The sequence below is a fragment of the Stegastes partitus genome, unplaced genomic scaffold (assembly GCF_000690725.1).
Source record: "Stegastes partitus isolate 25-593 unplaced genomic scaffold, Stegastes_partitus-1.0.2 Scaffold1248, whole genome shotgun sequence".
Taxonomy (NCBI): domain Eukaryota; kingdom Metazoa; phylum Chordata; class Actinopteri; family Pomacentridae; genus Stegastes; species Stegastes partitus.
This window is the reverse complement of record NW_007578979.1, coordinates 188,158-214,196: the sequence shown is the minus strand read 5'-3', so window position 1 is coordinate 214,196 and position 26,039 is coordinate 188,158. Positions and strand designations below refer to the sequence as shown.

Sequence of the window (26,039 nt, the reverse complement as noted above, 5' to 3'; positions counted from 1 at the left end):
TTTTTGTTTAGTTGTCCACAGTTGTTTACTGAGGAAATGTACAATATAAAAAGGTCGTCTACAAAAATAACAAAAAGATGCCGTGACAGTGAGAACAAACTGAGTCTGAAGTTCTTCAGTCTGATTTTGACACAGAAATGTTTTTCACTTTGACATGTTGGAGATTTTTTTCTTTTTTTTTAGCTCCTCACAGTTTCTGTTTTTAGACACAACACCAAATATTCAACTACTGCAAAACCAGATGTCCGTGTGTTAAAGTCCGCTGTGTTTTACTACATCGGCGTGTGACTGTGCTGCGAGGAGGACGACGGCGAGGCGGCGGCGGCAGCGTTGGACGACAGCGAGGAAGGAGGCGGCTGAGGAGTGGCGGCGGCCGAGGAGGACGAGGCGGCTGACGAGGAGGCGGCCGAGGCACTGGCAGCGGCGGCCGAAGACGACATCTCGGTCTTGTGCGTGATGAAGCGAAGGCGCAGCTTCATGGCCGGACGCAGGGTCATGATGATTTTCTCCACCTGGACGGAGTCACAGAGGAGAACGATGAGAAGGAATCGAGAGAGATGATTCTGATGATTCTGCTTTGAGTTGTTTGGCTTCAATGCTAACAAGACGAGATCCAGAAGCTCAGGCTGTTTCTTTGCAGCCTGAATCCACACACCTGACCAACTCTAATTAGACTGATTGTCTTCTTAAACTGGTGAATGCTGATTGAGTTGTTCATGTGTCAAATCTGAGGTCAACGGTAGTAATAGTTCTTGAGTTAAAAATTCTTATAGAAGCTACAAAACAAAGTCTAAGTGTTAATTCAACAAGAGCAATGAAGCACGTTAGCGCCAGCATGCTAACACAGAAAAGACTCTTTATGACTAGAACCTGCCTCATCATGGATCAGACTGACAGCTCTGGACTCTTTATCTGTGGTTTGTTCTAATCTGCTCTATCTGTCCGTTGTGGCTCTTAGTGTCAGCCCGTCTCTAGCTTCTTCTGTCTCTAACACCTCAGCCATCAGCCAGAAGCTCACCTGCTCCTTGACGCTGTCTCCGGTGTACATGTACTTGATGTGATAGAGGAAGTCGCAGATGGGGTCCATGTAGCTCAGGTGCTGGCAGTGCTGGTCGACGGCCTGCAGCATCTCGTAGAAGGCCACGCCGATCTGAAGGAGGCACAGGGAGGTGGAGGAAAAACAATGTGTAAAGCACTTTGTAACAAATAAAGTTATTTTGTTGTGACGTCGTGACAAAGTTTTTTTATTGAGGTTTGTATAAAACAACTTTAACTGCTTCTGGTTTATTCTCCTGCAACAATACTTTACTAGGAGCCACAAACATGCAAGCTGCTCTTCAAAAAGTGCTTTTGAATGAGTTTTTGTGAGCTCATGATGTGTGGACTGACCTCCAGCATGCATCGCGTCCTCTCTTGCTGGAAGCGCTGCAGGAACGGACCCACCAGGTGGTAAACGTACAGCAGCTGGAACTCTGTCTGCACGATGGGCTTCAGCGTCTCTGACAAGAATCTGCAAGAAGAAGTCACACACAATGACACGAGGAACCTACAGAGGACAAAAAGGCTGCGACGGGAGAGACGACAAGGACAAAGTCTCACTTGGGAATCAGAGACAGCTGTCCGATGGATGAGTGGTGCCAGACGGCGTGCGCTAACGCTAGCACGTAGCTGCAGTTCATCTCGCTGTAGCTCTGGTGGCAGGCGGTGAAGTCCAGCAGAGCGAAGGGGTAGCCGGCCCACTCCGTCTCCGACGTCAGCGCCGGGGAGCTGATCACCGACACGATGCGGTCGTGGAGGACGACCCAGTATGGCTCCTGGAACAAGAACAGAGGTGGTGGGGAAAAAACCCAGTACTGTCAGGCAAATCTGAAGCAAACTTAAAATTTAAACACGAAAATGTGAAATAGTTTCCATGAACAGCTTTGGAGCAAGTAAACTAGGATGCGTCATGGCGGTTTAGTAATGAACAGAGCAGAAGAAGCTGGAAGCAAAGAAAAAGAAGAAAAACAAACAAGATTTCACTTCAACAAGAGAGAAAAATTTGAGGAAAGTCTTCAGGAATTGCTTTCAATCAGGAAAACTGCAAACATTCTTTCATGTCAGCTGGTATCGGCCATGTTTCATCGTCCAGAGACAAAGATGATGATGTTTCCTTAGTCAGAACTTGTCCAAAAGCCATCTCCCATGAAGTGCATTAAAAAAAAAAAGTAAAAACAGCTCAAGTAAGTGTAGAAGCCTTTGTGCAAAATTGGGAAACATCCTTGAGATTCTGCTGATGTGAATTCATTATTAGTTGTGAATAACGGTGCAGATATTCGAGTGTTTTCTTACAGGAAGAGCGGTGATGACGAGTCCGATGGCGTTCATCCAAGCCGTGATGTTCTCTCTGGGAACCAGCGGTTGACTGCAAGGGGAAAAAGGAAAACAGCTCAGCTGAGTGTCTGCAGTGTTACCAACAGCCTGGTGTTACGACTACTACACCATCTAGAGATTATGTGTTATTTATCAAGTTTATTCGCCCCTGGATCTGAGTAATTAAACATTTGCCGATATCAAATCCCATTTTCCTTGATAATAACCACTTCTTGTAGATTAACTGTAGCTGTAGTACCTGGTTGTGCCACCAGGTGGAGCCTCTTACTGTAATAATAACTTTATCTGTAGGGTGCATTACGATAAAACAAATGTCAAATTGGACAAATAATTAAAACAAATTCTAACATATAGATCCTAAATATGCAGTCTAACAAAAAGAGCAAAGTCAAGACCTCTTTTTAAAATATATATACACACATATGCAAGTACGTAAGTAATTTACATATTAGGGATTAATATAGAATTTATCTCTCTTGACTAAAATTCATATTAAGATTGAGATCCTACAGTGTTTACAGGTGATGAAGAATAACCTAATATCACAATATTACAAACAAATATAAACTGTTAGACGATAGAGATAAAATCTGTGGATGGCTTTGTGGTTTTTTTAAATGTTTTACTACAGTTTTTATTCAGTTTAAGTTATAAATATATAGAAATAGAGAGAGAGCATTGTGGGCTTTTAGCTCATGAATCGACACCATGACAAAGACTTCTGTGATGAACTAAAACAGATCTAACAGCTGTTTTTGCATCTTTATCGTGTGTCCGTCCTCTGTATTATAAAATTGGGGATATTTTTAAATTGTGCGACAGCGAACATAAACGAAGCATTGAGCTTCGGTTAGCGCTGATACAGATCAGTTCACACCTCTCGCTTCACTGAGGCTCGACGGGTTAAACAACCGTCACGAAAAAAAACAGCCTTTAACCAGCCAAAAGGCTCCAGTTTCTCCTAAAATATGTGGTGCGCTTAGTTTGTTTTCCTGCTGAACAACATCCTCACACATCACTGCAGTTCTTTAGACGACAACACGATGACCTCGTGCGATTACACAGGTTTTAATAAGGACCTGTGTGGTTCTGTTTGCTCAGATTTAAAACGAAAAAGTCCAGTTTTCTCTGTTTCTTGTGTCTTAAAACATGGATCTTGTTGCAATTTCATCCTCCCAGTAAAGTTTCCAGTTTTGCATTTCAGATTTGGACTCCAGAGATGCTTAAATACACATTTAGCCCTTTCGACATCACAGCCCGCTACCCCGGGCTGGCACTATGACTCCTGTTCAACCCTTCAGTCCGATATAGCGGCTCCGGTATATGGCGGCTTTCTGCTACGTTCATTCTGATTGGCTATCAGTGGGAATCCCCGTATGTGAACAAGCGATTTAGTCATGAAATAAATTATGCAAATGAAGTAAAATGACGTCATTTGACCCCAAAAATCACCAGAAAACAGCTACCGTCGCTACCTCGTTTCTGAAATGTTTATAAGCGATCAAAACTAACTAATTACAAGACCTATGAAGTTCACCTTTACCTTTTCACGCCTGTATGTCACCTGCATGTATATGACAGGAGTAAACTTCCATTAATATTTAACCGTCAGCTTGTCTGCTTCTGATTGATACCAGATGTGTACTGATGTGACGTCTACTTAAGAATTCATGAGTGATGAATCAAACCCATATCTGATCATAGATTCAAGCCAAAGTTACTCCGTGTTGAAGTGTACAAGCAACACACATGTACTCAGTGTTGAAAGGGTTAAACATGCGTCGCACCTTTTCAGCACCACGTTGAGCAGCGCGTTGCCGACGTCCTTCCCCGGCACGGCCAGCGCCATCAGCTCCACGCAGGTGACGTGCAGTGCGTGAGCCGCCGGGTTCGGGAACTCGTTGAACCTCCAGTCGCAGTTGGGGAAAGGACCGGGTGACTTTCCCGCCATCGGTTGGACAGAGTTAAGGAGCGCGATCGGTCTCTGGTTTGGTTCCTGCAGCACTTTAAAGCACGTTAACCTCCTTCAACAGGCTTTCTATTCTAACAGCCCCACTGGCTGCAATAAAGGGGACAAATCGCTCTTAAAGGCCCTTAAAGGAGGCGAGAAGGTAAATGGATTATCCAGCTGCCCCACAGACACCTGACTTTCTGTTATCAGGCAAACATAGATTCGTCATTAATGAAGGATATTGTCCACCAGGCGTCCAATCAGCTTGCAGTAGTAGGTGTCGTCAGGGATCCACACGTCCTCTCGGGGGTTCATGCCGAACTTCAGGTAGGTTTCACTCAGACACCAGCCGGGCGTTCGGTTGTCCTGAAAAACACGACATTGCAAAATATGCAGCATTATGATACATAGACTGTGTATGCTTGGATGTTTTTTACCAATGTTTGCTTTGGAGATTTGTTTATTAGGTTAATAAAAATGCAAAATAATCAGCAGGAATGTCCACTTCTGGGATAGAAAGATTGGCTTAAAACAAAATAAGAATCGATATTAAATCATAAGAATGAAAAATGTCAACATATGTGCTAAAATTATGTAAATTTTCAAATTCAGCAGATTTATTTATTCTCTCACTGCATTAGCTGAAGAAATATATGAACCAGTTTTTCTCAAATATCTTCCATCCGCTTGATATTTTTTAAATATCGTCAACTAGAGAGGTCTGAAATAGTATCTGAAGTTTTAGACGGACACATGAAGTCGTTTCAGAAGAAAATATTTTTTTAATTATTTTTGAGGCTGTTTGAACGACAATATCTCATAAACTATTAAAGAAAAAAGCCTGAAATCTTCACTATTTTTTTCTCATCATGCCATCGATTCAGAATCTGCATACTGGACAAGTAGCTCGAATAATCTTTGACTACGGGTGAGTTAAAATATTAAAACAAAAACCCCAAAGTCATCATGAAAAGTCTCGTCTTTGAGCTCACGTTAAGTCACTTCAATAAGCTCGTCACTGTAAAACATGTCTAAAGTAAAAACATGACAATTAAGTCGAAAAGGATGTTAACGGGGATAAAGAACAGAATTAATATTTGAACAGGAAAAAGTGAACGCTGCAGATAAAATAAATACCGTTAACTAAAAGGGTTGACTTTAATATTGTGCAGTTTCCTTCTTGTGTGTATAAACTAATAAGTAGAAAAAAATTAATGCATGAAAACAAATCTACACTTTACAAAATATGGCTATGTTTTTTCCCCCCTGCTGTTATCATTTTGTTATTCTGCCTTCTTGATGTGTTTGCACGTCCTTTCTTGTAAGTAATAATAAAAGACGTGCGCGCTGTCTCCGCCTACCTTCAGCGATGACATGATGGCGTGAACCAGCTTCCTCTTCAGGTTGGTTCTGTCTCTCAGGTGTCGCTCATAGTAGTGAAGCGTGTTGTACAGGTAGGTGACCGGCCGATCTGCACGCAAACACAACACCAATGAGCCCACTGCTGTTTCTTTTGTTGAATGTAGAGAGTGCAGTTAAAGTACCGGATCGATGAGTGGTATCAGTACGGCTAAAATCTTAAAGATACCCATCAGTCCGACACGCTGACTCACCGTGGAACTTGTACAGGCCTCCCAGATGATCCAGCAGCGTTTCCAGACTCTTGGAGACGGGAAGAAGCTCCAGGAAGCGATGGATGACGATGTCGAAGACCGGCAGGAAGCGCAGGCACACGTTGCCAAAGTAGATCGGCAGGTACTGGGGCTGGAGCTGCATGGGCGGGTTGACCTGGTCGGCGAGACCCTCAAAGTACAGCTTCTCTGGGTATTTCTGGTAGAAGACAAGAGAAGACTGTGTTTTTAAATCCGTCTTTGCCGTATTACTGCAGTCGAGGCGTTTTGCGGACGAGTACCTTGTGGTAGTTCATGTGTTTGTTGTGCCAGTCGCTCTGCAGCCAGTGCTCCGGGGCGTTCTCCTTCACAAAGTCGCTCACTCGGTTCCTGAAGTCGTTGGGCTTCAGCAGCAGCAGCTGGATGATGAAGTAGCAAACCTGAGCTTCGTTCCCCTCGTGGCTTCGCATCGCCTGAAGGTGGAGACAGAGAGCGGTGACATCGGCAGCACGTTTCAAAGAAGAACAAAAGCGTCTACGGCGTTTCACATTCTCCTGAGGGCTTCTTCAGTGGAGGTGAACATAATAAAAACAACACGTCTGGACAGCAGCTCTGCAGCAAATAACGAGGAATGTGCTAAAAAGATGCTGCTTCTTATTTCAAGGTGATGTATGCAACGTTCAGACCACTGGGTGTCGCTACAGCTTCAGCATCTCACAGCAAAGCAGTTTGTGTAAATAAGAAACGACAAAAACTGGTTTAGCTCCAACCGTTAGCCCACGTTAGCATCAGGTAATGCTCTACGTGGACATAAGTTGGCATCAAATTGAGCATCTTCACTTCATCCGTCTCTAAATTCAGCTCAACTTAATTTAATTCAGCTTAACCCAATTAAATCCAGTTCAGTTCGATTCTCTGCGCGTTCTCACCAGACACAGGATGAGCCTGTCCAGCGTCACTATGTTGTACTTCCACACCATGTCGTTGAGGATCTCGATGCACTTGTTGAGCTGCTGTCCGCCGGCCGACGTCGAGAACTCGTAGACGAGGAAGTCGGCGAACGTGCGCACGTGGGCCACCAGGGCGCGAGCTCCGATTCGCTCCAAGACCCTGAAGGGAGGAAAAAATAAATAAATCAGGCTCGTGATGAGACTTCGTTCTCCCTCCGGATCAATTAGCGGTTTAAAGTCCCGAGAAAACACCAATCCTTCCCTCGGGCCAATTAATGTGAAGCTGCTCGGCGTCGGTGGTGAGACGCACCATTAACTCAAGCTGCATCAGAAAATGAAAATACGAACAAGACACGTGCGTGAAAGCCAGGCGATCATTTAAATGTGAGGAACTCCTGCAAAATGCAAAATGGTACAAAAGCCGGTTTGCTGTCGGTCAGTGCAGCTGTGCTTGGATTACAACAGCAGGACAACTCAAGTCTTAAGTGTCCAGGTTTTTCAGAAAAAGGCTGCTGCAGACACTGAGGCCGATCAATCTGCAGCAACATCTGGACAAAGGGTGCACACGTGGATAAAAATCACAGCTTCAACTTGGGAAAACCTGACATTAGACCTGGCTTTTTTTTGACATTAGACTTTCTCACACCTGTCTGATTGAACTTCCTGGTTAGCCTTTACTGCAGCCTGCAAGCGAGGGGTTTAGGGAACACCTGTAAATTGCAGCGTCTGTTAATAACCAGATGTAAATGAGCAGCTTAGCCCAGTTTACAGGAGTGACATCAGAGAACCTCAGAGAACAGGCTGGACTTTCTGACTGAAATATTTTACAAACGTCAAATCTTAAGTCACTGAAAATCTTCACACTGACAACGTTGGAAAAGTTAGTCCAGGGCCGTGCTTTAGATCAAACTATCCCCATTTTTGTCCCCTGTAGTCTGCTGCTGAGCGTAGAAGGTAATTTGGCGACCTGAAGCCGATCTGGTTGATGTGGTCCGTCTCCAGCAGCATCTTCCACAGCAGGCAGAGGAAGAGCGGCGGCGAGCCCTGCATGGAGAAGTGCGTGATGATGTCGTTCTCGTTGGCCATCGACTTCCACTTCCTGTACTCCTCCTCCACGTTCTTCTTCAGGTTGAAGCGGGACTCCTGCGGGACGTTGTTCTGCTTGAAGAACGCCTGAAGCAAAGATAGTGAGAATTAATTCATTTAATCTGAGACAAAAACGAAATCGCAATTTGTGCATTTGTATCCGTGCAGAGCGATCGTTTGTTCACCTGCAGCGGAGCGGGGAAGCAGGACAGAGTGTGCGAAGCCCAGTTGTGAGGCGTGAAGGTCATGATGGTCTGCAGGATGTCTTTGCACCAGGTGCCGTGGATGGAGTCGGACCCCGTGAAGAAATCTGCACAGACACGAGAGCAGGACGTCACATAACGTAGGAATCGGACAAGTTAACGAGACTTGTTTTTATATAATCATCAAGAGAATCTAAAGCTACGTTTTGTTTGCTTGTTTCTATGAATTGCTTCAGAGGGAATGAACTGCATTTCTTTGTGTCGTCAGAAGAAACCAGAAACAAAGAGGTCTGAGCCTGTTTTGGGTGTTTTTGCATACGTTTAGTTTTGTCTTTAGATGCGACATAGAAACATGTTCACCGTGCCCATGTTTGGTATCTTTAACCTCCTATATTAACATGTTGGGTTCAAAAACTCACAGAAAACATAAAATCTGATTTGACAAAATGCATCATTTATTACAATAAAAACCACAAACTTGCTTAACGAAGCATTTTGAAGGTTGAAGATGTAACCGTAGGTTGCAGATGTGAATTTGAAAAGATAAATTTGATATAAAATCACAGTAAATACAAATATTTACAACTATATACGAAGCAGGTGTGGCTTTATTTATATGACTTAAACGTTCACTACATCAGATCTTGTTCAAATACGACGTTTCCATCTTCTGTAAAGCTCATTAACTCTTCAAAAAAAGTAAAAAAAACACCTCAAGTGAGCATAAAAAGTTCACAACGAGATCAGTTATTTAAAGTTTTCATGTTAACTTTTCCTACTGCGACACTGTAGAATAAAACATAAAAAACATGCTGTAGAAACATGAAGAGAACAAACAAGATTTCAAGGTTCAACGGTTGGACGTACCTGTGACGTGAGTGGCCCGGGCCAGCGTCAGGATCAGGGCTCGGTTCAGCTCCTCGGACTCGGCTGACAGAACCGTCTTCGGGTCGTTGAGGAACCGGGTGAACTGAGGCTGCACCTCCGAACTCCCCAAAGCTGTGATCAACCGCAGGGCTGTGCTCTCAACGCTGAGGAACCAGACAGAAACAATAATTAAGCAGACGCTGAGATGGTCCTGAGGGGTTCCTTCTTCTCACTTCAGGTCAATCCAATTTAATTTAATCCAGTTCAGTTCAATCAAGTCCTACCATAGGTGCAGCTGGTTCTGGTTGGTCTGAGGAACGGCGGCCAGACTGTGCAGGTGACTCAGCAGCTGGACTCGGTAGTGCGGCTGGATGTGATGCATCCTGTAGCTGAACATCTCCAGTAAGGTGTGCAGGATCCCCCAGGCGTGAGATTTGAAGACGTTGGGCAGCAGCTGGCCTGAAACGGAGAGAGAGAGAGTCGTGATTCAGAGTGTTTCTGCTGGTGCAAAGAGAAAAACCAACATCTGGGCAAAATGAACACAAAACAAGACGGAACACAAGTTCTGAAGTAAATGTTCTGATTGTTTCTGTGTCTTAATTAATACTCAGAGAGAGTCACCAGAGAGCGTCTGAAGGCTGAATGAAGGTTTTATTACCGCTTTGTGCCTGTTTTTTTTTTTTTTAGTTTTTATATTCTTAAATCACTCATCGAGCCCTGCTTTAACATACTAATCACTAGTTTTGTTGATCCTGACATTTTTGGGTCTACTACAGAACCCAGTCCAGTCCTGACTGAGGCCACGTGTTGAACTTTGATTTTTAACTCTCTGTTCTTCCACGTTTTCTGAGTCGCCTCCATTTCCTCCAGGCAGGTATCCGTCACGCTGACTTCACCTGGTCATAAATCGCAGCATTGTTTTCCTTCATCACATTCTTGGCACACTTCAGCAGCAGCATAAACAAACAGAGTGACTTGTCTTTATCTGGAATTCTTTGCGTATGTGGGTCAAGCTAACAGGGAAGCGTGGCGTTCATGAACTCTGCACTGAGAGTTCTGCAGGAAAAAAACATAAACATGTAAAACAGAGCTTGTAATGGGGTCAGTTTTTAAAATTTTTTGCCATTTCCATGAACTTTTTCTTGTGCATTACTTCAAAATTACACATAAAAATATGTTGGTATTGCAAATAAATGTTTAGTTTTACTATAAATGTTAATTCATGTAAATCATTTGTAAATATATAAACAATAATGACAGTTTTTGTGGCCTTGACTGCAGAGACGCCTGATTAAAGATGTTTTTTAATGAATTTTGTGACTTAATTTTGTTCAAACAAACAAACAACTAGATCATCTAATTTTCTTTTCTCTTTTTCATACTTCATGAATATCAGTTTCTAAAAAGTTTGAGAAATACGATTCTTCAAGGGAGGAAAGTGATAAAAATCTTAATGCATCTACTTTTCAACTTGGGATACATCGATTATCGTGGCCAATATTTGGCATTTTCGTCCGATTATCTGGATAGCTTATCTTTTTATTGACGGATTATTGATAAACTAAAAGCACTACTTCAGGTCTGATGCAACCTCCTCTCTCTGCAACTCTGTGTTCTCAGAAACGTCTCTTAAGCTGCAAAAACTGAACAAGAAACACAAGCAACAAACCAGGAAGTTAGCTCCTCTCACAGTGGCTAAGGCTACGCTAACGGCTAGTCAGCAGGCAGAGCAGAGCATCATAATTTAACCACTATTATTTCTGTTTAACATATTCAGTTGTATTAATGAACAAGTGTAGTTATGGACGACAGGTTTTCTGCAGTCACAAGCTGTTAAAACATTACTTCAACGTTTATCGGTTATCGGTCTTTCTTGGCCCTTACAAACGCCGTATCGGTCCCTATTTTCAACACGGTGGATTAAACCGAACTCACTGATGAATCCCTTGATGCCCAGAGACTCGATCTCCATGTAGACCAGCAGCCTGCTGTACGTCTCCACCAGCGCCGGAGCCAGAGCGATGCTGGACTTGGCGTGGGCCAGCTTGATCACACGTGTGGCGATGCTGTGGATCAGACTAGAGACACGGGCGGTTTCAGGGCATTTCAAGATTTCTACCAAATAACAACAACCTGAGCGCGTCTGCGTTTCGTCGCTACCTCATCTTGGCGTGCACCGTCAGCGAGTCCAGCAGGTTCATGGGAAGCGGCGTGACGGATCCCGACGCGATGCAGCTGGTCCCCGGCAGGTTGATCTTCATGGTCCCGTTGCCGTAGATGGTCTCCACCAGGACGCCCATCGGCAGCGTGAAGCACTCGGAGTTGGTGCTGTAGGCGTTGCACAGCAGCGCGATCTTGTAGTCGGACATCCCCAGCGTCTTGTTGCGCAGTGACTGCTGAAGAAACCTGAGGAAGCACAAGGACAACAAAGGATTAGGTACGCTGTTGTGTAACATTTGGGGTATTTACCACCAACACACTGTGCGGATCAGCGAGTTAACCCTTATATACCGTTTGTGGGGTTCAATTTGACCTGTTTCGACCCCCTAAACTTTGTTCTTTTAGCCTAAAATTTGATGACTTTTTGTAAAGTGAGCCAAAATACACAAAAATGACTTTATACTTGTGTGCAGGTGCTACGAATGTTTGTACTCTGAGGCTGTTTGGGGTCAAATCTGATCCGTTTTGACATTTCATAGCAGTTAAAACACCCTAAACGTCATTTTATTAGCTTGAAATTTGATGACTTTTCCTAAAGTGACCCAAAATACACAAAAATGATTTTATGCTGTTGTGCAGGTGTGACAAAGTTTGGTACTCTGAGGCTGTTTGGGGTCAAATCTGACCACTGAGATGGATTTTACATCCACCAGTGTGGGTCAAGTCAAGGAAAACGGTGGTTTTAGGGAATGTTGAAACTGTGAAACTGTACAGGCCATGCTTTATGTGTATTTTCTAGAGGCTATTTAAACATTCTAAGCAGATCTGTAGTTTAAAATTTGGTACAGGGTTCGGGGTTCTTACTCGTGGTGCAGCTTCAGGGAGTGCGGTATCGGTATCTGCAGCTTGGAGTTGTCGTTCTGGGCCTTGCGGTTCAGGTGGATCCAGATGCAGGTCATGGCGAACGAGTGCGTCGACTGGGGCTTGTTGATGTCAGGAACCGGAATGCACTGAAGGGCGGACAGGAGAAAACGAAGGTCTCACTCGTACCACCGGCTCATCGTTACCGTTAATCTCTGACGAGAGCTCAGCGAGGCGACGTTAGCTTTGTTTTCCTTCCTGGCTTTCGTGTGTTTGTGTTGCGGTTTGTGCTACTTTTCTTTTTTGTCAGCTGGTTGAACAAGTTCGGCGTGTCGAGTAAAGCTCACCTGAAACATCTCGGTTGTTTATGAAACTTGTCAGCACTTTTAATCAATGCTAATTCTGTGAATTTTATTGCACAGTTTTTCTTTTATTTTTTGTTATCTTTGGTCTTGGATCAGTTTTAGTTATTTTGCTAAATTTGCATCACTTTGCTCAACTTGTCTGCACAGTTTTTAATTAATTTATTTACTGTTTGTTATATTTTATGTGCATTTTAGCCTTTGCATAACCTCTGTGTGTGATAAGATGCTACAACTTGAGCAGAGACACAACTAGAATGATTTGTTTTTGCCAACATACTTGCAAACAGTGGATCGTGATTTAGTGCGAGGGAGTAAATCTTCACCTTAAACCCGTCTGCTCTTCGTTGTAAATCACTTTGCTAATCTGGACCGCAACTACGACGTCCAGGACATTTTCACACAGCAGCACGAAACATCTGACTGATTTCATACGTAGCATCTTAAAGATCAACATCACTGTCGATCCTGTATATTTAATTACAGGATTAATGTTTGATCTATTGTGCAGCCTTAGCCGTAAGCAAACCATCAGAAAACATGAAAAAAAACAGCTGTATTTATGACCAACTCAACAGGTATATGAAACATAAAATGCAAAGTAAAGAGCACAAACCAAAAACGAAACTCCACCATCAGCTTTTCTAACCTTCACTCTTCTATTGTGCTCATAGAACAAACTAACATCTGCAGCAGTTTTCTTAATGTCACGGTCAAGCTGAAAGCCAACGAACGACGACTGAATCGTCTTCATGCAGACGCGTACCTCTTTTTCTGGGTAAAGCAGGTCGAACAGCTTCATGACGGGCAGGAAGTCGGCCAAGGCGTTCTTCTGAATGCTCCCCGATATGAACTGCAGCAGCACCCACATCAGGTGGTCTCGCCCTTTGATCAGACCTCTGCCTGCGAGCTGAAGACGAGGAACAAGTCGAAGAGAAGTCGTTAGAAAATACATTCTTGGCTTAAATGAGCTTTTACCTGCGAGTCAGAAGTGAAGTTAACGCCCTGCTGAATCCTAAATATATTTGTCTTGGTGGTAATTTTACTTCCTGAGTACAGTTGAAACCAGAAGTTTACATCCACCATATAAAAGGACACACAATCTTTTTTTCTAACATTAAATCAGACTAAACTCTTCCTGTTTTAGGTCAGGTAGGATTAACAACATTAGTTCTATTTGCTAAACGTCAGAGTCAGAAGTTTACATCCACGAAGATGCCTTCAAACTATTTGGGAAAGCCCAGATGATGAAGCTTTGGAAGCTTCTGATTGGTTAATTGACAACAGTTAATTGGAGGCACAGCTGTTCTTCTACACCGTGCATGTAAACTTCAAAATTCATCCTGTAAATTGGCTTCAAGCGGCAGATCCCAGTGTTTTCCGTCCCCCTGATCCTACCTTCTGGTGCAGCGACAGCACCATGTGAGGGAAGCTCGCGAACTGAAACAGCACGAAGAAGATGAGCTGCGAGGAGAGGTGCTGCCACAGCAGCTGGCTGGTGCCTCCGATGTCGGCGTCGAAGTGCTCCTCGGTCTCGGAGCGCTCCATGGCGTACACCACCAGGTCCACCAGCTGCTCCTCCAGCACCGGGCAGCGCTGCTTGTGCTGGGAGGGGCAGGACGGGAGCGTTAGAGGAGGGGAGAAAACGGCGGGAGAGGAGGTTAGACGGAGGGAAGAGGAAGGGAAAGACGTCCGAGGAGAGAGAGAGGGAAAGCAGAGGAAGAGGAAGAGGGAGGGAGAGAACGAGAGAAACGCCGTTAAATTACTTCACGTTCACTTTACTGGTAGAAGCTGCAGCAGCGGTTAGAAAACATGCATCTCCTCACGGTGTCCGTCGTCTGGGTACGACTTACTGTGACGTCACTCCAGCATTTCTCATCTGTGTGTTTCTATAACAGAACCTGAAGCGTCCACGTCGCTGCCAGAAAGATTTCTGTCAAACCTTCGACAGCTCATTAAGCAAACTTACACGATGGCTTTCATGGCAAAAGAAGGTTTTAGTGTTTGTGGGTAGTGACGATATTTAAAGACTCCAGATTTAGCCACTGATTAGCATCAGCTGTATGAAGCCAGAGAAGTAAACATGGACGCTGAGAGAAGGATTTTAGAGCATCCTGCCAAAGAAACGCAGTTGGGTTTCGCAGATTTTTTTCCTGTTGGTTTTGGTAAAAGATGACCCTGCAACGCTTTCTGGATTGATCTGAGATACTTTGCCCATCTTTGTTAATTCTGGCCAGCCAATCAATCACTCCTGCTGCTGATTGTTTACATCCACTTTTGAATAACTGTAATGCAAAGAGTCGTTCTTGGGGCCGTGACATCAAGAAAACTGATTAATTCACATTGATGCAAATATACTGTAACGCCGCTGACGAGAGTAAAACCAAGTTCAGCAGAAGTCTTGTGAGGTGTTTGTAGATTTGGACTGTCATAATGTTTTAACAAGGGAGTTGCAGGAGCTCAGGGAGCAGAGCGTCACAGCACAAAGAGACGACCTCAAAGTCAAACCAGCTGATTCATTCCCCTCCATCTTTCATTTGATCGGTACTGTCTCCAGTAATGAATACTGACTGAGTAGATCTGGACTCAAATTAGTTTCTGACTGAAATATTCTTCAAGAAGGTGGCGGTTTTTGCGTTGTTTTGTTCGCATGAGGACATTTGAAGTTCCACAACTTGAGAAATAATGTCGCTGGAGTCCTGAAGTTTTGCAGGACCAGTGATATGTACGTCTGGTGTTTAAATGGAACAAAACTGCTTTGATAGATTCATATAAACCAGCTGTATGAAGGTGCAAAGTTTGTCAAACCAACCATAAAAGGCTGATTTTTTTTCCTGTGATTGACGCCAATAGTACAGTAGTAGCAAAAAAATATATTAAAGTTTTGTTTTTTGCATTTATGGCCAATATTAGGACAATCATTGAGCAGGTATCATAAATAAAACCACTCCAACAGTGTCCCAAATGGAAGAGTTCTTCAATAGTGTTACGAGGCTAAAAGAAAAATCAAGGTTGTCCAACTCATTCTGCTTCAAATAATTCTATGAAAAGTGGCATCGTATCAAATCATGTCCATTTATTATCTGTATTTCTATATCTAACATTACACCTGTGAACAAAAATGCACACGTTTTACTTGATAACACACATTTAACGTGAACTTTTTTGGTGAACTGAGGGTGAATGCTGCAGTTTAAGATTTTTACAGGCACATTCTCTGAACATTTTCATAAACCACGGAGCATAAAAAACTGCATAAATGTCATATAAAAAGGAGGGAGGGAAGTAGGGAGGTCAGAAACATAAGCGGGAGCTACAGGGAGGCGATAGAGAAGGAGGTTAGCTGCATTTTAAAGCCCCACTCGGTAACAAATCACTATATAAAAACACTTTTTCCCAACATGTGGCCTCCACACATGTTTAATTTCTGTAAGACCTTAAAAAAGCAAAATTAAAACTATACATAAATGCAGCCGTTGTGATAAAAACCCAGCGTGGGAAGCTCAAATTCACAGACCACTGACAGAGCAGAAGGAATGAGGGTTTCTGCACAGCACAGCACAGCACGAGGAAGCACCAAAGCACAGCACCAGACAGCAAACCAAACCGTGCAACACATTCCTGCATGCACACGAGCAGGTCCGGGACCGAGCGGTGCGGTCGGGAGGACGAAGAGGAGGAGCTGTTTCGCCGTCGTTACAGCTCCTCTTCTGCGGCGCCCAAACGCAACCGTCATGCTCGCAGGAGGAGACAGGGGGCGACAAGGAGACACAGAAGAAAGTAGGGAAAAGAGAGAAGGGTCCACAAGCAAGACGTCAGCTTACCGAGTTCAATGCAACCAGAACCTCGTCTATCACCTACCAACACCCAAACCAGTGGCGGCCTCGTTCAGCAGAATCATTTCTGACTGCGCTTTGAATTTTCAGTGCTTCTACGTGAGGCTGGAGCGTGTTCACATGGCAACGCACATACATGTCTAATTAATGCCGGATTAAAGGCGCAATTTTAGTCAGTAAACCAAGAAAAAATGTGCAAATGCATAAAGCATTATGATCTACACTGACCTATATAAATCAATCAGTCAGTAAATTAATCAAACTTTATCTGCGTTGCGCCTTTTTGCAGCTTATTGCAGGTCAAAGTGCTTCACAGGTGACTGATAAACACCTCGTAAAAGATGAAGTAGAAAGTGGAATAAAGGGCAAATAAAGAGACGACAGACGGATTAAAATGGCAAAACGTAAAAATGAAATATTAAATATGAAAAAATAAAACAATAAAAATGAAAAAAAATCTGTTTTTAAAAATAAAGACAGAAAAAGCAAGACTTTAAAAAAAAAAGTCAATAAAGAAAATTTGATTTAAAAAAAAAATTAACTTCATGATTTTTTTTTCTTCTTTTAAATTTTTTATTAAAAAAAAAATAATTACAGCAGAATTGTTGACGCTTTGTCAACACCGTTAGTGTGACATTAGGGCCAATAAAGCACACTGAATTGAATTGAGAGAATTTAACAACATATAAACAATAAAATAAATGAACAGATTAAAACTAAAAACGTCTATAAATCATATTAAATGTGAAGCCGACAAGTTGAAGAGATTTCACAGATTCAAGCCTTTTAAAATGTTAAATGTTGTCGTGTTTATCAACTCAAACGGAGAACTTTCAGTTTTCTTCAACATCTGTGGATGTTCCTCTCATCTCGCTAACAATCATCAAACTGAAACAAACCCATAAAAAGCCTCAAACAATCTGGATCGCAGTCATCACCCGACCTGAGCAAAACAACAAAACACGGAGAAATCTGACGAGTGTTTATCTGTTTTCAAGCTCCGAATGCAAAGTAAACCCCTATGGTTGCTAATCTTGTCAATAACTATCATTCCATCTCTAACCTGAAGCGGCTCGATGGCGGTTTTTGATTGAAAAACCTGTTTTTAAAGGAATGGAGCGGATTGCACAAGCTGCACAAGACAAAACATAAAAACTGAAAGTGAAAGTAGGTAAACCACTGATCACAGTTCAGGTTCGGTTCACAGAGAACCAGAACCAGACTGACTTGTTCAGGGTGAAGTCTCTACACTGGTTCCACTGGTGTGTTTCATTCAGCTCCCACACACAGTGGTGACGTCTCAACACATGATGTCAATGATAATTAACGGGAATAGAGGAAGAAAGGTGCAAATAAATGTTTAACAAATGGATAATCTTTGACTAAAAGTCAGTCAAAAGCAGCTTTTGTGTGTCGCTTTTCTGCTGCCACTAGTTTTCAGCTGCGATAAATGCATAATGTTGGTAGTTTTATCGCATCTCAGTGTTTCTACAGGCTGAAAACACACTTGTGCTGGTGGTGATGCAGATGTTCATGCAGCCTTGGTTATTTCCCCCCATAACACTGTAGATGCTTCTAGTTTGCTGTGCACAGAGAAGCTTCTAGTCTCCATCAGCGACTGCAATGCAACAGCTCAAAAATGTGTTTTAAAGTAGTTAATTAGGTTTATTTTAAACTGAGTGCTGCCCAGAGACACACAGACAAACCTGCTGAATGTTAACAGCAGCAGTGAAAGTGTTCAGTCGCAGAAACTGACCTAAAAATTAAGAATTTTATAACAAATCGACCAGCGGACTCCTTCTCGCTGCTACTGTTGTATCGTTGAACGTCGTTCAACAAGCACGGTGACCTAAATGACAGTCTGAGCGCCACAGACTGCAGCTTGTAGTCACTCTAACCGGTGAAGTTTTCTCAGCTAGTGAAGGTGATAACAGCTAAATATATCCCTGGGTAAGAAAATGTCGCTGTCCAGTCCAAACAGTGACGTTTTGCCCAGGTCAGCTCGACAGAAAGCAGCAGCAACCTGACAACAGGCAAGCAACCAGACCACATCCACACATGCAGAGCAGCAGGACTTGAAATGTCAACAGCAGGGTTTAGGAGGATGTTTTAACATCAACGGGAACTGAAGCACCGTTTTCTGGAACCCAGAGGACCTGCGGCGCTTCAAATCTGGTCGGTACACTGTGTGTGTGTAAAATGAAATCTCCATCGACAAACACCGTTTTAAAATGAGGCAAACGTGCGGGAGAATAAAGCAAATAAGGGCGAGTTAATCATCGACACAGCAAGCAAATCCAGTGAAGCAGAAACTCTGCTGGGTGTCAGTCTGAGCAGTAAGGAGCTGTTTGGACCCTGAGCTCCCTGTTTTTATGAGCATTAGTGGCGACTGCTCAGGAATTACTGGCAGATTTTCACAACATCTAAACATTTATAGAGATAAGGAACTCCATAGTTTGATAGATAGATAGTGAATATTAACCCTCTGAATCCCAAAAGAGTCTGAAAAGGAACGCTACAAGAAAAATACCAAAAAAAAAAGTGCACCATTTATCAAAACAGAATTTTTCTTGAACTGTGGCTCCACTAAGGAAAAAAATAACCAAGTCTCAGATTAATATCGTCAAACTTGATTTCTACATGTCTCATTAAAAAAAAAAAAGCCAAAACTAAATAATTTACATTAATTAAATTCTGTGAAAAATAAAAAAAATCTGCATTCCTCAGCCTGGACACAGATTGACTTGGCTGTGAGTTTAAAACAAACAAAAAAAAAATTTTGGCTTTTCGGCTGAATTGCAGGCTGTGTTTTTACAGAGGAGAGAGGAGACGAATCTGGAAACTAATTCGTAAAAAAAAAAAGCATGCCGATTAATATTTTAAAAAATTCCAAATGGCTTAAAAATGGTAAACAGAGGCGCACGTTGGTGGATGATACACTCGGCACGGTGGAACGTCTTTCTAGACCTAATGAGAACGGTGGAAAAACAAAAATATAAACAGTTAAATAACTAAAGTTTGTGTGGCCTCCAGTTTTATTTCCAGGATTGGAAACATGCGCAGACATTTGGAAAAATGTTTTACATGTGGAATCCAGGCTTTTCGAAAAATTGCAGAAATTTTACTTGAATTTTTTCCTTTTTTTAAACAATTTCCGGCATCTAAACGTGTCACCGGAGACTCTTCTGAGTTCTCTCTGCTTCTAATCATCATGCACTCATTAGCAGTGCAGGATTTTATATTGAAGTTTAAAAAATGAGCTCACAGGAAGAAAAAGGTGCTGTTTGGGGTTCAGAGGGTTAACACAAACTGAGCTTTTAATTAAAACATTTTATTGCTTTTGCTGTTCTAAAAACAGATAAATTACGGTGCAAAGCAAACTGACGTGAGAGGAAGCAAACGTGGTAAATAGTCCCTAACCTGCCCGCCAGTCTGTTTTCTACCTGCCAGACTTTATACACCTGTCGGGTGTTTGTTCAGCCACAGCCGTGTTTGTCTACTGATTACACCTTTACGAAGCCCTGCTGTGTCCATCTCAAGCTCTGCGGCGTTTCTCCTCTGTTCTCTTTTCGTCCCACTTTTGGAGGACGCGCCTACGAAAGCTAAATCAGTCCAAAACGGGCCGGTTAGTCGGTCGGTCAGTCGGCCGGGCGACCGGGAGGAGGAGCAACAACATACCTGGGCAATGTTCAGAGTCTAGAGAGCGCGTGGCGGAGAGACAGACGAAACACGACACACAACCAGAGGACAAAAAACAGAGAGAGAGAAAGGAAGAGAAACAAAGAAGGAAACAGAGAGAGAAAGTGGTGACTAAGGAGCTAGGATAGTTCGCCGGTCCGTTCGGCACGTGCGGCGTCAGCTCGGCCGCTTCGAAACACACAAACCGGGTCGATTCTGGAGAGCGTTTGGACGAGCCGGGCCGAGCTGAAGCCGCACGAACCCAACAGGGCAAACCGACACCAGTGCATTATGGGTCAAGCTCACGGCGCTGCTGTACACATGGTCTCATTATACAGTTAGGAAAGGATTACGAGGGAGAAATTAAAGGGAAAAATTAATCCAAGAGAGAACTGACAAAGAGGAAGAAACGGAAAAGAAAAAGGGAAAGGAGGGGAAACAGAAAAGGGGGGCAACAGAAGCAGGTGAGGGCAGGAGAAGCAGAAGAAGCTGGAGTTACCTGTTTGTTGAGTCCCAGCATGTTGCACACCATCTCTCTGGAGTACGGCTGCTCCAGGACGTAGCGCAGCAAACCGGTCTGAGGCTCGAACAGGTCCTACGCACAAAAACACGGCAAAAAACATCCTGGTTGTTGGAGGAGTCGCATCCAAAGATGTTCCAACACTGTCCACAGATACAAACAGCTGCCTTTTGAGTTTAATTTTGCCTTTTCAAAGCGGGACATTTTTTTACTTTTTGAGGAAAAAACACTCCAGCATTCACGGGTCATCATAAGGAACTAGAGAGACTTTTGAGGATCTTGGGGTAGAAACAGACGCTCGGCGGTGGTTGATTAAGTTTTTATTTTACCAAATGTTTTGTTAGGAGGCATCTGGGAAAATAAAAACTATTTCTACATGTGCACTTTGCAGAGGTACTTATATACGACTTCAAGCAATCTCCAAAACGGTTGAACTTGAAAGCCAAGGGGTACGAAGTGGTGACAAACCTTTCTTCTCCCGACAAATCTGATAAAACTATGCAATCTTCTAAACAACTGTGGGGAAAACAAATTAATCTTAACGTGCACTTTGGAGATGCACCAAGTTATTTTTTTATAATTACATTCGCCAACAGCAGCAGACGGTTCCCACAAAGTCTCATAACTTCTGCATCATTACAGTCGTTCCCGATCTCTGTTTTCTCAACTTTTCGCCGATCGTCTGATGATGTTGTTGTGGTGAAATACTCTTTATGTTCGTTTCTAAGTTCTTTTTTAACTCTTATTTTTTGACCATTCTTCAGGTTTTTGTGCTGAGTTGTTTTCACGGCGCTTGAGGTCGCGCTTCGTGAATCACAAACACGTTACACACTTATGAAAAAAACATTTGGATTTGTTGAGGTTTGACCCGCTTTGGCACTGAACCCCTCATTTAGAAACGTGTGGTTAAGTGTATTCATTACCTTATCAAACGGCAGCATTCCTCTCAGAGGAAAGCGGAGAGTTGTGGGATCTAATTTCCAGGAGTTGCAGATGGCACCGCTGTTATTTACCACCGGCAGCAGGCTGCAGCGCCCTGTGGACACAAAGTCTGGATCAACGCACATTTCACAAGAAAATCCAGTGACGCAAAAACATTATTTCAGCAGTAATGAGCTGCTTGGACTCGTTGTCTATGAGCATTGGTGTGAACCAGTTAGTAATCACTGGCATGTTTTCACTTTATTCATTGATTAAATTCAATTTATGATGCCTGCACAATCATAAGAAACGAGGATTTTTGACCATCCCAGCTGTGGAGCACGGGGGTGGCAGCATCATGCTGTGGAGGGACTGGTGACCTTCACACAATAGATGGCATCATGAGGAAAGAACATGATGTGGAGATACTGAAGCAACATCTCCAGACATCAGCAGGAAGTTACAGCTTGGACACTAATGGGTCTTCAGATGGACAATGACCCTCAGCATAGCGCCAGATTAGCTACAGAGAGGCTTCAGGACAACAGAGTCAGTGTTGAGGAGTGGCCATCACAAAACCCTGATCTCCATCCTGGAGAACATCAGTGGAGCAAGGAGACCAACAGACCTGACTCATCAGACTGTTCCACTCAAACTAATGCAACACACCTTAAAGACCTTCTATTACCTAAGTACTATATTTTGGAAACTTCTGGTGTTGGTGTTTTTTAAGTTTTTCTCACCACAGATCGAGTTGATTCTGGCTGTCGGTCTGAAACTGTCCACAAAGTCTGATATCAAGCTGCCCAGAAGCTACAAACGAAGGAGACGCACAAACAGAGACGGTAAAGAATCAACAACAAGACATAATGAGAGATAAAGATTGTTGGATAAACACACAAAAAGAGAGACACACTCACCCAGTGTGACAGCTGTCCTTCTGGATACAGCTTTCTGATTTCTGTGACGGCAAAGTAGGCCGGCAGGAGGCAGGCGTTTCTGTCCAGGATGTACTCCACCACCTGGAGCACAAACAAACACAGAACAGCATCCAAACAAAGCATCAAGATTAAACGTTAAACTTCAAATAGTTTCCGTTTTATTTGTGAAAGGCGGGAAGACGGTACCTCTCTGGCAGCCAGAAGCTGCTGGACGATCGCCGAGCTGACGGTGGTGGGAACGGTTTGGATTTTATCCAGAACGGTTTTCAGAAGGTCACGAACACCCTGAAAGACGATTTAAAACGTTTAAGGCTTCAGTGTTGACAACAGTGTCTTTATAAAGCTTTAAATGGAGAGAACGACACATTCACAGTAGCTTGTGTCGCCTGAAAAGAGCAATGAGGAAGTCTGAGTTATTGGTAGTGTGAGGTTACGCTAGTAATACTTAAAAAGTCCTAATATTAGGTGTAAATGAAGAAAATGAAAACAAACACATGAAAATCACCTCTGAGACACACGAGCTCAGATGTAAAATGGCTGGAAATAAAACAACCACAAAGAGACCCAAACCAATGAAATGAAGATGCAAATTAACCACAAATAATGACAGAATAATAACAAAATGACCAGAAAGAGGCTGATACTGAACAAAAAGAGAGAAAACTAAAACAAACACGGACAAAACAGCAGCAAAAAGAGACACAAAATTACTCAAAACAAATACCAAGAGCCGCAAAACAGCAACAATCACACAAAAAACGACCAGAAAGAGACAAAAACAGATAAAAATTCAATGCAAGCGCACATAAAAACACACACTAGATGCAAAACAGCTGAAAAAAATGACACAAAACAACCACAAGGAGACTCAAACCAATAAATAAAACATGCAAAAAGAGCACAAAGACACACAAATAACCAGAAAGAGGTTGAAACTGACTAAAAGAAGTGCAAAATTAACAAACAAATGCCACAAAACAGTGACAAAGACACACAAAAAGAGCAGAAAGCAGAAAACAACCAGCTTTGAATGATTTAATAAGCTGCAGAAACTAGTTGTTTTTCTAATTAAGACCATATTTGGTTCACTAAAGCCCTCGCACTGATGCCAAAAAAGCAAGAATGCAAAGATGGCTGGATAAAGTTTCCCTGTAACGCCTCTCATTTTGCAGGGAATTACGGTTTCAGCGCTTGCGTGTCGGCGAACCTTGTAGTCGACGCCTCCGATGATCTTGCGGATCAGTCTGAACGTCAACGCCCACAGCTGAGTCCTCTCCCACTCCAGGCTGTCGGAGCTGATCAGAGCCACACACACCATCCTGGAGACAGACGAGGATCAATAATCACCACAGCTGCTGCACTGATATCTCAAAATATAGAAATGTGGTTTGCTTGGTCCTACCTGGGCGGCAGCAGACTGGTCTCCACAGCCATGGCCAGGCAGTCGTACAGGAAGGAGATCCTTTTGGGGCTGTGCTGGCTGTGAATGAAGCGAACCACCCACTGCACACACTGTTCATGAGACTCCTGCAGAGAGACGTCGAGGCGGTTCAGTATTTACAGCCAATTATCGATCAGTTTGCACGCGAGCAGGAAGCACTGGTGTGACTACAAACCTGAGGTAAAGTCCCCCAGTACTGTCCGAAGGCTCCGAGGCAGCTGATCAGTTTGGTCCTCTCGTCCTCCGGAGTGTCCATGAACATCCTGAAAACACAACTCGGTTCATAATTCACATTTTTTACACATTCACAACAGTACAAACATGAATTTAGAGAAATCTTACCCAGCAAACGCCTCCTCTATCATCTCCGTTTTCTAAGAAAGGGAGAAGAAAAATAAAATCAGAATCTTTTCTGTAGTTCTGTCCCCTTTTTCTGATCACGATCACTCAAAAAAAATAACGATGCTTGCTCTGGGACACTTCATCAGTGTGAATTAATGCCACTTTGTGAGTCAGTGAACTCTACTCTGACTTTGTGGAGGAATCATACGCCCTCTATCTCGTCCTCGTTGCTCCTTTTTTTGCGGTCAGCTGACAAGAAAAATGAACACATTGTGCCTCCTGCACAGCCAAAAGTTTCAAACAGACTCCTGCACGCTGACTAACTTGCAAAAATACACTTTATTTGCAATGTTTTGGTGCTAAACGGCTGTGTACTATAGGAGGGCATGGATCCCAAACATCATTTTACTGAACAACAGTTTGTCAATGTCTCACAAAAGCTGGAAAAAGCAACAACAATCATTAGACTTATTGACATGAAACGGGTAAATTACCATAAAGTAAATGCTTAAAACCACCAAGGACCAAACTGCATTCCTGAAAACTGATGTTCAATATGTTTACGTAACGTTTTGTAGATGAACCTGCATTTGCAACCTGAACAGCGACTGAAAGACTTCTTCATGTCTTCACTTCTAGCAGGTGTTACTATGGTCTGTAAACAAACTTCAGGTGGTCCAACATGCAGCAGCACATCTTCTCACCAAAACTAAACACAGAGAACTTGTGACTCCGTCTCTAAAGGCTCGTCATTGGTTTCACATTCAAAGTACAATTTCTGTTTTTTTTTCTCAGTTGTTTATAAATCTCAGTAATAAAAATATTATTTGGTCATTTCATGTCGATCCACCCAGATTTCAGAACTTTTCCCGGTTCATGTCATGAATTATTTGAGGGGAAAAAAATATGCAAAACTCCTCCCTAAACCATGGAGCCTTGCAGAATCCTACAGCTTTACTTTTTGATTTTTATTTATCCCAGGATTTGGCTGGATATTCTTTAAAAAAAAACAACAACAACAACAACAACAACAACAAAACAAATATCCCAAAAACCTCAAGAAAAATCATGTCTTTTTTTTTTTAGTTTTTTTTTTTTTTTAAAGAAATGAAAATAATAAAAATCTCTAATTCCTCATCAAAACAGAAAACTTCTGATTTCCCAAAATTAATATCTCCACTAATATTCACTCAGTTCCAATTAAATTTTTTTTGTGGGCAGAAACAACTTAGTTTTTTTATATTAAAATGTAATTTGTCATTAAATCAAAAATTAACTGCCACAGGTCTTCCTACAATTAGCCTCGGAGCTGGAAAATCCACTTTTTAAGTACATTTTAATATTATTTTCTTTTTTCAGGAAGAACTGTTTTTGATTTCTTAGTGAGATGGCATAAAATGACAAAACTGTATTACTTCAGTACAATATTCATCTAATTTTCTAATTTTAACTTGTTCACATATACTCTACGTTTACTCTCATGTTATTACACTTTTCATCTGAGGAATATTTGGCAGTAATTTTCTTGGTGATGAATAAAGTTAGATCTCATGTTAATGCAGCGACTTTCAACACACTGAGGATGCTAACGTGATTTAGGACCGGAAACTGCACAACTTTAAAGGGTTAATTCTCAAAGCTAGCTGCTTAGGTGCATTCAGACAAATAAAAAGCACCGAATTCCTAATTTGCAGAGAACAGCAGGCTGACTGAATGAGTGTGAGCAGAAAGGGCTAGCGGTGTCTGAGATGCTAACTAACGCTAGCTGCACCGTGAATCTAAAAATAAAGACAAAAGTTACCACAACATCTTCAAAGATGCTCTGCAGCTGCGTCTCCATCGACAGCGCCATCTTTGCAACAAACGGGCTCAGTTTTTTAGCCGAACATCTCACAGACACCCGCGGGGAAGAGCGCACACAACACGGCTAACCGCTA

At 42.7% G+C, this 26,039-nt stretch overlaps 1 protein-coding gene across 2 annotated transcripts; it reads right to left on the bottom strand.

Annotated features, from left to right (window-relative positions):
• On the bottom strand, positions 1 to 26,039 carry med23 (mediator complex subunit 23). 2 transcript variants are annotated; one of them, XM_008297788.1, is made up of 31 exons: positions 25,904 to 26,039; positions 24,103 to 24,134; positions 23,936 to 24,023; positions 23,722 to 23,846; positions 23,527 to 23,638; positions 22,506 to 22,604; positions 22,299 to 22,400; positions 22,122 to 22,191; positions 21,381 to 21,493; positions 20,437 to 20,532; positions 19,938 to 19,955; positions 13,822 to 14,028; positions 13,190 to 13,333; positions 12,065 to 12,210; positions 11,201 to 11,446; positions 10,976 to 11,118; positions 9,325 to 9,499; positions 9,041 to 9,204; positions 8,156 to 8,280; positions 7,852 to 8,057; positions 6,864 to 7,044; positions 6,237 to 6,407; positions 5,938 to 6,154; positions 5,686 to 5,795; positions 4,567 to 4,690; positions 4,161 to 4,326; positions 2,332 to 2,404; positions 1,600 to 1,814; positions 1,390 to 1,510; positions 1,019 to 1,150; positions 1 to 512 (listed from the first exon to the last, which is right to left on the bottom strand). In XM_008297788.1, exons 1-31 carry the CDS (start codon positions 25,952 to 25,954, stop codon positions 273 to 275), a joined length of 4,212 nt encoding a protein of 1,403 aa, XP_008296010.1. In that variant the 5' UTR covers positions 25,955 to 26,039; the 3' UTR covers positions 1 to 272. The 2 variants fall into 2 exon arrangements, with proteins under 2 accessions (XP_008296010.1, XP_008296011.1); XM_008297789.1 differs by lacking the exon at positions 19,938 to 19,955.